General features: G+C 69.1%; 2 protein-coding genes across 2 annotated transcripts; one reads left to right on the top strand and one right to left on the bottom strand.

The window, feature by feature from the left end:
- Positions 1 to 1,346: 1,346 nt before the first annotated feature.
- POLR3C (RNA polymerase III subunit C) lies at positions 1,347 to 7,839 on the bottom strand (the record flags this gene model as incomplete). The annotated part of the gene is made up of 14 exons (XM_079551200.1): positions 1,347 to 1,428; positions 1,514 to 1,663; positions 2,156 to 2,205; positions 2,347 to 2,448; positions 2,623 to 2,773; positions 3,418 to 3,478; positions 3,575 to 3,626; positions 4,009 to 4,089; positions 4,681 to 4,773; positions 5,237 to 5,341; positions 5,621 to 5,709; positions 5,909 to 6,094; positions 7,340 to 7,595; positions 7,693 to 7,839. 14 exons carry the CDS (start codon positions 7,837 to 7,839, stop codon positions 1,347 to 1,349), a joined length of 1,605 nt encoding a protein of 534 aa, XP_079407326.1.
- A 941-nt stretch (positions 7,840 to 8,780) lies between these two features.
- On the top strand, positions 8,781 to 15,195 carry RNF115 (ring finger protein 115; the record flags this gene model as incomplete). The annotated part of the gene is made up of 9 exons (XM_079551199.1): positions 8,781 to 8,873; positions 11,789 to 11,847; positions 12,125 to 12,176; positions 12,270 to 12,481; positions 12,877 to 12,948; positions 13,469 to 13,541; positions 14,635 to 14,728; positions 14,881 to 14,996; positions 15,070 to 15,195. The coding sequence occupies 9 exons, from the start codon at positions 8,781 to 8,783 to the stop codon at positions 15,193 to 15,195; spliced, it is 897 nt and encodes a 298-aa protein (XP_079407325.1).
- Between the last annotated feature and the right edge of the window lie 752 nt (positions 15,196 to 15,947).

The raw sequence follows: 15,947 nt of genomic DNA, 5'->3' as shown, positions 1-15,947 counted from the left end.
CGTGGGCACGGATTGCTGCCAGAGCTGCGCCACACTGAGCTGTGGGTCAGCGCCGCCCTGCTCCGTGTCTGCTGCCCCATAGGAACCCATAGGGCGCCCACAGCAGCACCGGTTGGGTTGGGGGCTCTATGGATCAGAGGTGTGGGGCATGGCTGTGCCCCACGTCCCCCCCCATCCCACACAGGGGAGCGCGGGGCTGGGGGTCCCGCAGCCCCCAGGCTGGGGTTTGACATCGCTGCTCCTCGTTCCTTGGGGTCGGTGTTGGGCTCTGCGCCCCACATCCCCCTGCAGCCCCACACCGGAGGAGCGCAGGGCCGGGGTCCTGCTTGAGGTGTGAGGTTGGCATTTCTTCTCTTCAGGGTCAGCGCTGGGTCAGCGACCCCCATCCTCCATCTCCCCCAGCCCCACAGGGCAGCGCAGGGTTGGGCTCCCACCGCCGTGCTTTCCCCTTTCTGTTTTCTGTTCTGCAGTTCCAGCACAGCTCTGCCTTCGGTCACAGCTTCCATTTGCCTGCAGCTCGGCCGCGTTCCCAGTTACGCCGTCACCCCACGGCGTGTGGGGCTGCAGTGGGGCTGAGGGGTCGGGATGGGATCACGCGCAGATCCTATTGGGGTCACCGCGCAGCCATAAACCACCTTTATCTGCTGGCCCTACAGCCTGTCCTATGGGCCGCCCTATAGCGCGATTCCAGAGCCACTGCATCAAATGTGGGGCAGAGATGGGTCCTGTGCTCCTCTACCGCAGCCCCACAAATGGAGGGCATGGGGTCAGCCCTGCCCCACAGCGCAGGGTGTGGGGACGGCGTGGGGACACGGGCAGGTGGGGGGCACAGGAACGGCGTTGGGGACGTGGGTGGGTTTGGGGGCACGGGATGTGGGGACAGGGAAATGGGGTTGGGAACAGAGCTGGGGGCCACAGGAATGATGACGGATGGGGACACGGGGACGGCGCTGGGCACAGCGCGGGGCTGCGGACGCGTTGGAGACGCAGCGCCAGGAATGGCGTTGGGCGGAAACGGCGCCCCCTGGTGGCCGGGAGGAGCGGGGAGGCGGCCAGGGGTCGGCGGGAGCACCACCATCGCCAGCGGGGGGCAGCTCGCCCCGCAGCCCCCCGTCCCCGCAGCCCCCGGCGCTCACTGCCCCGCTGCCCCCCATCCATGGGGCCCCGTACCCGAAGCCCTCTGAGCCCCTCGCCCCTACAGCCTCCCTCTCCCAGCCCCCATTGCCCCCACCCCAAAGCGCCCCCCCCCCCGCAGGCCACGGCTGGAGGAAGCGGGCCGTCCTCCCTCCATCCTTTATTTCCCCCCCCGGCACGACGCCCCCCGCGCAGCGCCCCACCAGCGCCGCTCACGCCGTCCTCACGGTGCTCTCGATGAACGACTCGAGCACAAAGATGGTTTCGTCCACCTGATTCTCGCTGGCGTCGATCCTGGGGGGTTCGGGAAGCGGCGGTTTGCGCTCGGGGCTCCGCCTCCCCCCCCCCCCCCGGCTCTGCCCCTCGGCCCCCCGCTCACTTATTGACGTTGCGTTTGAGGCTCTCGAGCTGCTGCCGCTCCGGAGCCGTGATCATCTCCTCGATCTCCTGCAGCTGCGCGCGCTCAGCGCCGGTGGCCATCATGGAGCCCAGGATGGCTTCGACGCGCTGCGACTTTTCCAGCAGCCGCCTGCAGAGCGCAGCGCCCGGCCGGCTGCAGCCCCCAGCGGCCCCCACCGGCAGCCCAACCCTCAGCCCCACCTGCAGCCCCCACTCACATCCCCTAAACTGCTGCCCCCACTCACATCCCCTAAACTGCTGCCCCCAACCTGCAGCCCCCCCTGCAGCCCCCAAACTGCAGCCTGTAGCCCCACCTGCAGCCCCCACCCACAGCCTCCCAACCCGCAGCACCCCCCACCAGCAGCCCCAACCACCATGGCCCTCCCAACTCACAGCCCCCCCACCCCCAATCTCCTGCAGCCCCCCCCCGCCCTCCCAACCTGCAGCTCCCCCCACACAGCCCCCCCAAACCACAGCATCTCCCCCAGCCACCCCCCACCCTGCAGCCCCTCCACCTGCAGCCCCCTGACCCACAGCCGGCCCCCCTGCAGCTCCCCACGCCCACGGCTCCCCCCCACACGCAGCCCCCTCCCCAACCTGCAGCCCCACACCCCACACTCACTTGTTCTCCCTGGTCTCGTGCTGCCGCCTCTCCATCAGGTTGGCCACGCTCTGGGGAGAGGGAAGAGAAAAGGGCCGGGCTGTGGGGCAGCATTTGAGCTGTGGGGCGCAGCACACCAGGAACACCCGTAACAGTGGGGTCAGAGCCGGGGCCCTCGGGGCTGGCAGAACCCAGCGGGGCTGGGGAGCAACCTTATAGCAGCGCTGCAGCAGCATCCTGGCGGAGGACGGCACGTTGACGGCGTAGAGGTAGAAGGTTCGGGACGGAGCGTGGTCGGGGGTCCGGGGGATCTCCTGGGGGGCGGAGGGAGAAGGGGGGCTGCAGCCGTGCTGCGAACGCGGCAGGGACCGAGAGCTGGGCCCACATCACCGCTCAGCCCGCATGGAGCCGCAGTGACCCCATCATGGGGGCTCAGGGACCCCAATCATGTTGGGGCGCTCAGAGAGCCGCCCCCCTCCCCCGCCGACCTGCAGCGCCACGAAGTTCTCGGACAGCATCCTGTACAGCATGTCCTTGGCCTCCTTGGCCGGGATCATGGCGAAATCCTCCACCTGCTTCTGCTCCAGGTGCTGCTTCCGCAGCAGGAGGCGGAAAATCCGTGCACAGCGGGAACCGAACCTGAGCAGGGAGGGGAGAATGAGAGAAGGAGGGGAGGGGAAAGGAGGGGAGGGGAAAGGAGGGGAAAAGAGGAAGAGGAGAAGGAGGAGGAGGAGGAGAGAGGAAGGAGGGAAGGGGGAGGAGAGGGGAGAGGAAAGGAGGGGAGGAGAGAAGACAGAGGGGAGAGGAGGGAGGAGAGAAGAGGAAAGGGAGAGGAGGAGAGAGGAAGGAGGGACAGGGTGGGGGAAGAAGGGAAGGGGTGAAGAGAGGGAGAGGGAGGGGAAGAGAGAAGGAAGAGGAGGAGAGAGAGGAAAGGAGGGGAGGGGAGCAGACAGAAGGGAGAGAGGGAAGGGAGAAGAGGAAAGGGAGAGGATAAAAGGGAGAGAGGGAGAGGAGGGGAGGGAAGAGAAGGGGAGAGGAGGAAGGGGATTGGGTGGAGGGGGGAGAGGGAGAAGGGGGGGAGGAGAAGAGGGAGATGGAAGGGGGGGGGGAAGGAGAGGGGAAGGAGGGGAGAAAGGGAGGGAGGAGGAGAGGGAGAGGAGGAGGGAGGAGGAGAAGTAGAGGAGAGGGAAAGGAGAGGCGAAGGAGGGGAGGACGGAGATGGAGGAGGAAGAGAGTGGAGCGGAGCAGGACGAGACGCGGCCGCGCGGGGCTCCAGCTCACACCTCTCCTCCACGATGGACTCCAGCGTCGCCGTGGCCAGCGAGCGCAGCGCGCGGTGCAGGTCTGAGCGGAGCCGAGTCAAAGGAGCACAGCGACATTGGGCCGGATCCCCCAAAGGATGCTGACCCTGTAGGGACCACCGCCCCCCCCAAAGGATACTGACGCTGTAGGTGCCGCCGCCGCTGTCCCCGGATTTCGCCACAAACTGCAGCTGTGCAGACACGGAGCTCAGCAGGTCCCGGGTGCCAGAACGGCCGCCGCCCCGAAACCCCGGCGGACAAAACCCGATTTGTGCTGAGCGCCGGGTGGAAACAACTCGCAGTGGGGAGCAGCAGCCCAGCGCCGCAGCAGCTGCACCCTGACGGCACAGTGCTCTGCAGGCGGAGCTGCGCCCCACTGGGAGGAGTTGTTTCCATCCGGCGCTCCATCTCCATCTGTTTCCATCTCACAGCATCTCACAGCGCCCCACTGCGCCCCATAGCATCTCACAGCGCCCCACAGATCTCATAGCACCCCACAGCACCCACAGCATCACAGCATCTCACAGCACCCCACAGGATCTCACAGCGCCCCACTGCGCCCCACAGCCTCACCGGGTCGTCGGCCATCAGCGCCAGGCACTGCTCCAGCACGGCCTTTGTGATGTTGTAACCCGGCGGCAGCGAACGGAAAATCTGCGGGAGGAGAACGAGCGGCACTGAGAGACTGCGGGACAGATGGACGGACACTGCGGGACAGATGGACACTGCGGGACGGACAGACGGACACTGCGGGACAGACGGACACCTCCTGCCCAACCCCCCACCGAGAGACATTCGGACACCTCCTGTCCGCTGCAGGACAGACAGACGTTGCAGGATGGACAGACACCTCCTGCCAAACGACGCCGTGGACAGACAGACGCTTCCCACCCAAACCCAGCTGCACAGGACAGATGGAAACCGCGGGACAGATGGACGCCTGCTGTCCAACCCCACTGAGGGACGTAGTGACACAGCAGGACAGACGGACACCTCCTGCCCGACTCCAGTGAGGGACATACGGACACCGCAGGACAGACGGACACCTCCTGCGCGACCCCCGACCGTGGGACACGCAGACGCAGCAGGACTGACAGACACCCCGACCTCCGCTGACGGACAGACGGACCCTTCCCTCCTTCCTGCCCACAGCGGCGCTCACTGCAGCCCAGGGGGGCTGCGGGCACACGGCGACCCCCGGGGGGGGATGGGAGGAGCGGGGAGAGGGGGAGGGGGGACACCGACCTCGTGGGAGGAGAGCGGCTGCGTGTGAGCTGCGCCCGACGCCGTGGTGACCTCAGACATCCGCAGCATCGTCCGAACGATCTCACTGCTGGGCTGCAACGGGAACAGTGCTGGGCTGCAACGGGGGCTGCACTGCTGGGCTGCAATGGGGCTGCACTGCACTCAGAGCAGCACCAAACGGCTGCCCAGAGCTGAGCTCTCCCCATAGCAGCACACAGCTGTGGGCAGCCCCCGCCCCAGAGCAGGGTGTGGAAGCCTCTCCTCCCCCCCGCCGCAGCCCTGCCCCGCCGTGGAGCTGTGCTGCAGGGACGTGGATCCCCCGCAGCAGCCTGGTGTCCAGAGCCGCTCCACCATGGAGTCTGGCCGCAGGAGAAGGCAAGGCTCCCTCCCCCCGCAGCCCCCGGCCCCACTGTGCTGCAGGACGGAACCCCACCGTCGCCCCACTCCGCCACGGAGCCGGGCCACAGCAGTGCCGTAGCCTCCCCCACCCTGCAGACCCCAGAGCCCCCACCGCCACGGGGTCGGGCTGCAGAGGATGGAAGCCCCCCGGATGCACCTGGTCCATGCGGTTGGCCACGGCGCTGACGATGGCCTGGTCTCGGAAGTGCTGGTGGAAGCGCTCCATGTTCACTTGCCAATAAATGCCGTCATCAGGGGGCGGCTGCGAGGGGAGCAGAGCTGCGGCTTCGTTCCCAGCACCCCGGGGTGATGCTGGACCGCGAGCCACCAAGCCGCGAGCAGACTGCAGAGCCGGAGCAGCACGGGGCGGATGGGGACGGAGAAGCGTTCGGAGCCAGAGGTGACAGCGGCCGATGGGACGTCCCCAAAAGTGGCCGCCCAACCCCCCCTGTTCCCCACGGCACAGCCCTGCTGACCCACAGCTCTGCTCTGACCCACAGCCCTGAGCTTTGGGAATCTTCACCCCCCCCCCCCCCAGTACCTCCTCACCGCCTGCATCCGATTTCTGCTTCTTAGCCCTGGGGCCACCGCTCTCCTCCTCATCGCACGACCGCCTCCGCTTTCCCTTCCCTGCCAAACAACCACAGCGCAGCGCTGGGCCCATGCTGCCAAACAGCCCCCAGCCCCACCCCTCACCCCCAGTCCCCACCTGCAGCCCTCAGCCCTCATCCGCCACCCCCAGCCCGCAGCCCTTAGCTCTGACGCCTCCCCCCGGCCCTTGGTGCCCAGCCCCCCTCTGGCAGCCCCCAGCCCCCCCCCAACTCCTCACCCACGAGGTTCAGCCTGGGCACAGCATACATGTCCTTCTCGTTGAGCACCAGGGTGGGCGCAGCGGGGGGGGGCACCTCGGGGCCCTGGGTGCCTTCAGGGACCTGCGGGCACCTCTGCACAAAGTGCGTGTCCGCCAGGCGCACAAATGTGCTCGACACGTCCGCGTAGTCCATGGTCTTCCCATCTAAGCCGGGACAGAGGGAGGGCTGTCAGTGCAGGGAAGGGGCAGGGAGGGCTGTCAGCGCAGCACTGTCACTGCTCTGATCTGCCACTGCTCTGATCTGCCACTGCTCCCAGCCGCCATGGGCCAGTTGGTGTCTGCAGCCCCATGGCGGTGGGTCGGAAGCTCTCCGGGTGCAGGCTGTGCGTCGGGAGGCTCCCACAGCACTGCAGAGCCGCCCCGAGAGCGTCCCACAGAACGGCCTGGATGGAAGGGAACCACAGGCCGTCCAGTTCCAATCCTGCCACGGGCCAGGCTGCCGGCCGCTAAGCTGGGCATCAGCTCAGGCTGCCCAGGGCTCCAGCCGACCTCAAGCACCTCCAGGGCCGGGGCTACCGGAATCCAACCAGCACCGCAGTCTCGCCATTTTCCTTCCACAATACAGGTTTCTCCTCAACCCCCCGACGTCCCTTATCGCTTTTGTTACTATTTGCAGTCAGAAATCACCCCGTGTCACTTCAGTAACCGCTGGGGCCGCCCAGCTGGGGGGATGCGGGGCAAAATCAATTTCCTGAGCAGGCTGAAGGCAGGGAAGAAATCGCAAAGCACCGCTGCCCCAAAAGCCGGCTGGTTTATGCAGGAGAATCAGCAAGCAGCTGAAGGAGTTCTCCAACTGCTTCCAATGAGCAAAAACCCTCTGCCCCCCCGGGCTCCGCTCCCCTCCATCACAGAATCACAGAATCGCCAGGGTTGGAAGGGAGCTGCAGAGCTCACGGAGTCCAACCCCCTGCCAAAGCAGTTCCTGCAGCAGGTCGCACAGGTCGGTGTGCAGGCGGGTCTGGAGCATCTGCAGAGAAGGAGACTCCAGCAGCCCCTGGGCAGCTGCGCCAGCGCTCTGCCACCTCACCAAAGCAGTTCTTTGCACGTTTGTGCAGGACTTGCTGCGCTGCAGTTGCTGGCCGTTCCCCTCGTCCTGTCTCCAACGCTGCTGAAAAGAGCCCGGCCTCGCCGCTCTGCCCCACACCTCCATATTTACAGACCTGGCTCAGGTCCCCTCTCGGCCTCCTGTCCTCGAGGCTGAACAGACCCGCTTCCCTCAGCCTTTCCCCACAGGGAGAAGCTCCAGGCCCTTCACCATTTCGTGGCCCTTCCCAGGAGCTCCCTGTCCTTTTTGTACCGGGGAGCCCAGACCCGGACGCAGCGCTCCACACCGGCAGCCTCCACCCTCGCCAGGTCCTCGCACGGGGGGCGGCGGGGAGCAGCGCCCACCTTCCATGGTCTCCGTCAGCCGATCCGCCACCTTCCTCACCACGGCGCTCAGCGTCATTTTGCCGTTGAGGAGCAGCTCCTCCACCAGCAGCTCCCCGGTGTCGCCGTACAGCGCCTTGGCCGTGTAGATGTAGCGCGGGTAGCGCAGGATGCGCAGCACCCGGCGGCACCGAGCCTCGTACTCCACGCAGCCGCGCTTCTGCAGCTGGTAGGCGGCCAGGTTGTGCTGGATGAGGACGCACAGCGCCTTCCTCACCTGCCCGAGGAGCTCTCGCTTGGTCACGCGCTCGCAGAGCCCTCGAGGCGCCCCGGCCCGTTTTTGGGCCCCCGCTGCCCCCCGTTGCCCCCCATACCTGGTCCAACGCCAGCCCGGTGTCAGCGCAGATGGCCCGCAGCGGCTGGCTGCCCGTCCTCACCAGGTACGTCCCCACCTTCTCCACAATCTCCCCGAAATGCTCTCGCAGCAGCAGGGAGCACAGCTTTATCTCCGCCTGCGTCATGGCGGCACAGCTGGGATCACGGCTGGGGAGCAGAGCGGAGCCCCGCGGTTCTCAGCGCGGCTCTGGGGGCGGCCGTGGCACTGAGACCCCCGGCCACAAAGCCCCCAAACCCCCCCAGTGACCCCCGGCACCGGGCAGCTTCTGGGATGGGGGCGGAGGGCAGCCGCTGTTCTCTGCAGCTCTGGGGGCAGAAAGGAGCTGTTGTGGGGATGGGTTTTATGGGAGGAGGAATTTTGTGAGGGCAGAGGAAATGAGATTTTGGGGTGAAAACTCTTCGTTAAGGGAGAGGTTTTGAGGGGAAAAACCCCATTCTCCAGTGGATGGGGAGGGGATCCGGGGCTGAAATCCTCCTTTTACCAATTAAAAAATAAAAATCCCATTTTCTCGATGACTCAGTTCCAGAATGGGGAGGGGGAGAGAGGGAGGGAGAGGAGCGGGACATTTCCCGGGGAGGAGGAGCCGCTGCCCCCCCGCCACCGCTGCTCGCCCCCCCCCGCCCCTTCTGGAGTAGATCACCGCCGGGAGCCGCGCCCACCCACACGGAGCTCCTGCCGGGGTTCCCGGGTCCCCACGTCCCCGCCCCGGGCTCGCGGCGCTGCCGGGATCCCCGCGTCCCTCCCGGCTCCGCGGCAACGCCGGGCTCCTCGCCCCCCCGGCGCCCCGCTCTCACCGAGGCCCGGCTTAAACCCACGCGACCACCGCGGCGAACACCATTTCCGGCGCCCAGATGACTACTTCCGCTTCCTCGGCGCCGCCGCTCCGGAGGACCGCGGCTACGTGCCGCTCTACCCGCTCCGTCTCGTTGTGCCGCTGTGACGCCGCGCTCTCTCGGAGCGGCCGGGAGGACCGGAAGTGCCGGCGCTCTATCCGTTGGGCCGCCGCCTCGCTGCCCGGCCGGAGGACTGACGGCAGGGAGCCGGCAGAGGAGGCGGAGAGAGAAGATGGCGGAGGCCTCCGCGGCGGCGGCGGCCGCCGTGTCCCAGCACCGCTTCTTCTGCCACAGCTGCAAAGGGGAGGTCAGCCCCAAGCTGCCGGTAAGCCAAGGGCGCTCCGAGAGGCCGGGCCGGGAGCGGGCCCGGGGGAAAGCCGCGGCCCTCGGCGCCCCGCAGAGCGGGGCCGGGGCTCCGCGCGGAGCGGCCGGCGGGCAGCGCTGCCCCCATCGCGTCGCCGGGGCCGTGCTGGGCCCGCCGCCCCCGAGGCCTCCTAGCGGGGGTCCCGGGAGGGGAGGGGGGCTGCGAGACCCCCGCGGTGGGGGTGACCCCGACCCCTCCTCCGGGTCCCGCTCTCCCGCCCTGCTGAGCCGTGGGCTGCCGGCTGCCCTCCTTCCCTGCCGTCTGCAGGGGGCTGCGACCCCCGTGTCCCCTCCCCAAGAAAAGCTCTCGGGGATTGCCGCCCCCCCGTCAGAGCTCGGCCGTCCCTCGGGGGCAGCGCCGACCCCCCCGAGCCGCACGGAGAGCCGGGGCTGCGGCGACCCGAGGGCTGAGCGCCGCTCCCGGCCCGTAACTGAGTTACTTTAGGGCCGGGCTCGGCCCTGGTGCCTTCCTCGCTGCGGGGTGAGGAGCACGGGGGCGGTGGGGCTGCCGCGACCCCGACGTGCCCCACGTGGGGTCCGTGCTGGATGTCGGGGTCGGGGTGCCCTCCGCTCTCGCCCCGTATCCGAGCCCGTGTGGGGCCGAGGTCGGTCCCGGTGCCCGCCTCGCCTGAGCGTGAAGAGCAGAGGCCGCTCGGAGCCCACGGCCCTCTGAGATGCTGCGACCCCAACGCTCCACCGTCAGGGGCTCTGCTGGGTGCGGGGCCGGGGCTGGGCTGTGTTCTGAGGGCACCTCACAGCCGCTGCCACGTCCGTGCCCGCGCTCCCTCCACACCTGCACCCGCCCTCCCTCCACGTCTGCCCTTATCCCACTGCCCGCACGTCGGGGGTTTGGCCCCGCACCCCCCCGCGCTGTGCGTTATGAGGCGTTGCATCCCCTCCCCCCGTCGGACAGCCGCGTGCCCCCCTGCTTGTGGGGCCGAGTCGCTCCTGACGCTTTCTCTTCCCCCGCGTCCCCGCAGTTTTGCTCGGCTCTCCCTCCGCACCGCTTCCCTCTGCCGCCGACGCGGGCGCTCTGCCCTCCCGCATCTCGGTGAGGAGGAGCGCCGTGCGGGAGCGGCTCGACCCCTCCGTCCCCGCGGAGCCCCCACGTGCGTGCGGAGCGCGTCGTGCGGCCGCGGTGCGGCGGTGCCGAGCGCCTCCTGGGCGGACCTTCCCCGGCACGGCCCGGCTGCCGCCCGCGGGTTCCTCTGCTTCTAAATCGGGATCCGGCGCCGCGGGTGGGAAGGAGGTCGCCGCATCCTCGGTGTGTGGGGGGGAGGACGGCCGGCCCGGCTCTCCTGGCGTGCTCTGCTCCACTTTCTGCTTCCAGAGCGCCGGGATTGGGGCTGCGCGAGTGTCCTGAGCTCTGCGTGCTCGGGCTGTGCGGGATGTTGGCGCTGTGCGGGTGGTTGGGCTCTGGCTGTGCTCGGGGCTCTGTGCCCCGTTGCGGTGGGAAGCACCCGCTGTGCTGAGCTCAGGGCGCGCGTCGCTCTGCAGCCGTCCGTGTGAACTGAGCGCTGCGCCCCTCGCGGCTCCACGTCCTGCTCTGCTGGCGGTGGGGTGGAGGTGGAACGGCGACGGCCCCGCTGAGCCCCGGTGCCGCTCCGTGTGTCCTCCCCAAAGCTGCTCCTTCCCTCCAAACGGAGCGCTCGGAGCCGGGGCTGCAGTTTGCGCAGCGATGGCTTTGGGGAGCGCCGTGCAGCACGGGGGGCTCGGGGTCGCGGGGGACAGCGGTGGTGGCCGAGATGGGCCGAGCCCAGGAGCTGCCGTCGGCTCCTTCGCCCCATCCCTGCCCTGCGCCCTGCCGAGGTCAGCACCCCTCACTGCGAACCGCCGTCCCCGCCGGGTGCTCTGCCCTCGGGGGCGAAGCAGCCCCTGCCTGCCTGCCATCCGCACGCAGGGAGGGACGCGGAGCCGAGCGGGGCAGCGCGGCCCGGGGGAGGGCGATGCCGGCTGCTCCCGGGGAGGAAGCGCACCGCGGGGGCGGGCGGAGCGGATCGGCGGCAAACGGCGGCGCTGACGGTGGCGGAGGGACGTCGTGCTGCTGCTCTGCTCCGCGTCCTGCCGGCAGCCCGGGACGGCGCGCTGTGCTGCGGGGGAGGAAGGCTGCGGGCAGCTGGGCGTGGGGTGCTCTGCTCTGCTTTGCTCTGCTCTGCTTTGCTCTGCTCTGCTCTGCTCTGCTCTGCTCTGCTCCGCTCTCCTCCGCTCCGCTCCATCTCGGTGCTGAGGGGGGTGCAGGCGACAAGGGCACGGTGCTGCCCGGCTGCTGTTCCGCCTTCTGAGCCGCTCGGCTTTGCTCGGCGTGTCTGCTCCAAAGCAGCTTCGCTCGCTTCTCAGTCCAGAACACGCGTGTGAGTTGCTGTCTGTTCCGGCCAGGGAGCTGCGCCCAGTGCTGCTGCTGCACGTGGCCGCTGCTGCCGGCTGCCTGCAGAGCACCGGGCTCAGGTGTGGCTGCAGCTGTGCAGTGCTGCTGGCGCTCCTCTGGACAGCCCACCCTGCGCCCACCCTGCGCCCACGGGCGTCACTCCCAGCCCAGTCTGACACGGAGCCGCTGCCGCCCGACCCCGCGCAGCTCACCGCTTCCCCTTCTCACCCCTCTGCCTCTGTTCATCCCAATGGTTCCCAGGAGGATTCGTGCTCATAGAGAAGCATCGCAAAGGGATCGGGCAGAGCTGCGCGTGGCTGAGCTGTGCTGTGGGGCCCCTCACCGCAGTGTCGCAGCCCCCCGCCCGCTGTGTGGCAGCCCCGGTCCGTGCTGCAGCACACGGCTGCGCCCCCCTTGGCTCTGTGCTCTGGCAGTGCTGCGTGGCTGTGGGCCGGGCTCCGTCCCGCTGTGCTGACATCGCACGGCTCAGCCCGTCCTCCTCCTCCCCCCAGGAGTACACGTGCCCCAGGTGCGAGTCCGGCTTCATCGAAGAGGTGACAGAGGATTCCAGGTGCGTGCGGTGCTGAGGGGTGACGGGGAGCTGCCGCGGCAAAAGGGGGCCGCGCTGAGCCGCCATCAGCGCCTTCCCCTCCTTCCCCACTCCGCCTCCCAAACCCCCCAGAGCTGGGAGCCGTTCCTCCCCGCTCCGTGTCCCCACCCCCCCATGCTGCGCTCAGGTCCGTTCCCCCCCCCCCGCTCTTTGTGCCCCTCGCACCCCTCCTGCCCTCCCCCTCCATCCCTCCCGCGGTGTTTTGGAGACCCCCCCCCGACCGTCCGTTCCCCCGCAGTTTCCTGGACGGCGGTGGCCTGGAGGACGGCCCTTCGGCGCAGTTTGCAGAGGTGTGTTGTCCCACGGGGGGCTTTGGGGTGGCAGGGAGGAGCGGAGCGCTGCCAGCGGCGCCGCGTGACGCGTCGCGTTCCCCTCTCGCGCAGCTCTGGGACCACTTGGACCACACCATGTTCTTTCCCGACTTCAGACCCTTCCTGAGCGGCGGCTCTCTGGACCAGGACGGCAGAGACAACGAGCGGGGCCACCAGGCCCACGCCGAGCTCTGGGGGCCGAGCCGGCCGCCGCGGTTGCCCATGGCGCGCAGGTTCCGCTCCCGGGGCAGCTCCCGGCCCGACCGCTCCCCGGCCATTGAGGGGTACGAAGCCCCCGGCCGGGGGGCGCTGGGGGGTGCTGGCTGTGGGGCGCTGCGGTCTGGGGGCGCCGTGGGGCCTCTGAGCCCATGCATGTGGCGCATGTGGCCGGGGGGCGGGGAGGGCAGGGTGTGGGGCGCCGCCCCCTCCTGCAGTGCTGCATCCACCCTGCATCACCCTGCATCCATGCTGCATCCAAGCTGCATCCATGCTGCATCATACCACATCCACACTGCATCCAGACACCCTGCATGCACCCTGCATGCACCCCCTGCTCGCTGTGTCCCGGCGCTCAGCCTTCTGCAGGCGGCTGCCGGCCGCAGTTGTGACGCTGCGGTGTCAGCGCAGCTCGGAGGCGCAGCCGTCGGCTCAGCTCGGCCCTTCCTGCTTCCCTCCCCAGCATCATCCAGCAGATCTTCGCGGGCTTCTTCGCCAACTCGGCCATTCCCGGCTCACAGCACCCGTTCTCATGGTGAGTACTGCGCCGGCCTTCGCCCCGGCCCTCTGCTGGCACCTGTGCGCCACTGCACGCCAGTAAAAACAGCAGGAAGAACCGCAGCAAACAGCAGCTGCCCGGTGCCTGGGAGCCACTCTTCCCATTTGCCCCCAGTGCAGCTGCGAGTCTGCAGTGGGAGGCTGGGGCCGTGCAGGGCTGTTTGCTGAGCACACGGCACCGCACTGCACCTCACTGCACCCACACTGCACAGCACATCACTGCACCCACACTGCACCCACACTGCACACCACATCACTGCACCACGCTGCACCCACGCTGCACCCTCGCTGCACCCTCGCTGCACCCACACTACACATCACTGCACCACACTGCACATCACTGCACCCACACCGCATCCACACTGCACCGCACTGCACCCACGCTGCACCCTCACTGCACATCACTGCACCACGCTGCACCACACCGCACCACACCGCATCAAGCTGCATCCATGCCACGTCACGCCACGTCACCCCGCATCACGCTGCATCCACAGGAGCGGGATGCTGCACTCCAACCCCGGCGATTACGCGTGGGGACAGAGCGGCCTCGACGCCATCGTCACGCAGGTGAGCGCTGCTCAGTGCTGCAGAGCCGTCGCCTGCAGTGCTGGCCGTGTGTCTGCGTGTCCTGGGCCGTCCACAAACCGCCCCTCTGGGAGCTGCGGCGCTGGGGGAGGGGGTGGGGAAGGGGCTGCGGTGGGGTAGGGGCCGGGCAGCGCTGCTGTGCTGCCGCTGCTGTTGCGCCACGGCCGGCTGCTCCCAGCGCGACAAGTCCCCGCGTCTGACCCACGGCTTCCTCCTCCCATCCTCTGCCTGTGGGGCACGGAGCTGGGAGCAAATGAGAGCCCCGTGATCCCCATCCAGGCCCGCTGGGCGATGGAGACCCAGAGATCCCGGTTTGGGGATGGGGGCCCGCAGGTCCCAGCTGGGAGGTGGGGACTCCCACGTCCCGATTTGGAGGCGGGCGCAGGGCGCGGATCTGAGCCCATCCCGCTCAGCCGGGAAATGAAGACCCATAGATCCCATCCCAGTTCAGAGATGAGGACCCACAGATTCCAGATGAGGGGTTTGGACCCAGAGATCCCAGTTTGAGGTGGGGACCGTAGGTTCCAGCCCAGCCCAGCTGGGAGATGAGGACCCATAGATCCTGGCCTGTGCCGTCTCAGTTTGGAGATGAGGACCCATAGATTCCAGATGAGGGATGTGGACTCAGAGATCCCAGCTTGGAGATGACGACCCATAGATCTCAGCCCATCCGAGCTGGGAGCCGGGCCCCATGGATCAGATCCCATCCCGTTACAGCTGGGAGATGGGCCCCCCCAGCCCACGCTTCGGGGCGAGGAGCTTTGCTGTGTGGCGCCCCTCACCGTGCTGTGGGGCGGCGCTGGGATGCAGCCCCTGCTCCACTGTGGCTGCCGGGCTGTGCCCCACACCTCGTCCTCTGCCCCACACCTCGTCCTGTGCCCCACACCTCATCCTGTGCCCCACACCTCGTCCTGTGCCCCACACCTCATCCTGTGCCCCACATCTCAATCCTGTGTCCCACACCTCGTCCTGTGCCCCACGCCTCATCCTGTGCCCCACACCGTTCTGTGCCCCACACCGTTCTGTGCCCCACATCTCAATCCTGTGCCCCACGCCTCATTTCGTGCCCGCGCAGCTCCTGGGGCAGCTGGAGAACACGGGGCCGCCCCCGGCCGACAAAGAGAAGATCTCCTCCCTGCCGACGGTGGCGGTGACTCAGGATCAAGTCGGTGGGTGTCCGCGTTCCGGGGGGGTTCGGGAGGCGCGGGTCCTCCCCGTGCGCGCCGCCGCCTCTCCGCCGTCGCCCGGGGGCGGCGCTCGCGGCGCGGGCAGGACGAGGAGAGCCGCCTCCGAGCGCCGCTCCCCGCCCGGGGCTCCGCAGACACGGGGTTGGAGTGCCCGGTGTGCAAGGAGGACTACGCGGTGGCCGAGCAGGTGCGGCAGCTGCCGTGCAACCACTTCTTCCACGGCGGCTGCATCGTGCCCTGGCTGGAGCTGGTAAGAAGCGCCCTCCGGGGTCCCCGCGGCCGCGGCCCCGCGCCGCCCGCTCAGCCCCCGCCTCCCCCCGCAGCACGACACGTGCCCGGTGTGCAGGAAGAGCCTGAGCGGCGAGGATTCCTCGCGGCACTCGCACGGCCCCGCGCCGGGCGGCGGCTCCGGCGGCGACAGCCAGAGCCGGGAGCGGTGGACGTTCTGACGCTCCGCCCGCTGCCGCCCGGCGGCTCCGGCGGAGTCGCGCCGTCCGATCCCCGAGCCGCCCGCCCGGCGGCCCCGGGCGCGTCGCGGCTCGGCGAGCGGCGCCTCCGCTCCGGAACACGGAACGTCCGGGCGCCGCGGGCGGCTCCGAACCCCGTGACGGAGCGGGCGGAGCTCCGCGGGGCGGGGGGGAGCCGCGGCCGCGTTCCGTGGGCGAAGGGACGGAGCGGCTCCGGGCGGGGGGCGGCGGGGCGCGGCGGCGCCGTGCCGCGGCTCCCGTCCCCGCTCCGTTCCTGCTCCGCGGCTCCATCCGCGCCCCGGGTCTCTCTGTGCTCTTTGGGTCCATCCGTGTCCGAGGGTCCGTCTTGTCCCCCGGTCCGTCTGTCTCCGGGTCCATTCACGTCCCCGGGTCCGTCGGCGCCCTTTGGGTCCATCCGCGTCCCTGGGTCTGTTTGCGCCCTTTGGGTCCATCCGCGTCCCCGGGTCCGTCCGTGGCCTTGGGTCTGTCCGCGCCCCCACGTCTGTCCCCGTCCCTGGCTCAGCTCGGTGCCCATCCACGCCCCCCGGTCTCTCCGTGTCTCCCCCTCCGTCCCCCCGCGGAGCACCGCAGCCCCCAGGCGCTGCGCATCCCGGGCCGCCCCGCGGAGCTCAGGCGGCGCAGAGCCACGGAAGAGCCGCTCGTTGCTCCGCTCTCTGTCCTTTTATTTCGGCGCTTCCGTCGCATCCCGGCCCAAAGGAAGCCCCGTTTGTACG

This window comes from Tetrao urogallus (genome assembly GCF_951394365.1).
Source record: "Tetrao urogallus genome assembly, contig: scaffold_80, whole genome shotgun sequence".
NCBI classification, from domain to species: Eukaryota; Metazoa; Chordata; class Aves; order Galliformes; family Phasianidae; genus Tetrao; species Tetrao urogallus.
Note: the sequence above shows the minus strand (reverse complement) of the source record. Positions and strands in the feature narration are given on the sequence as shown.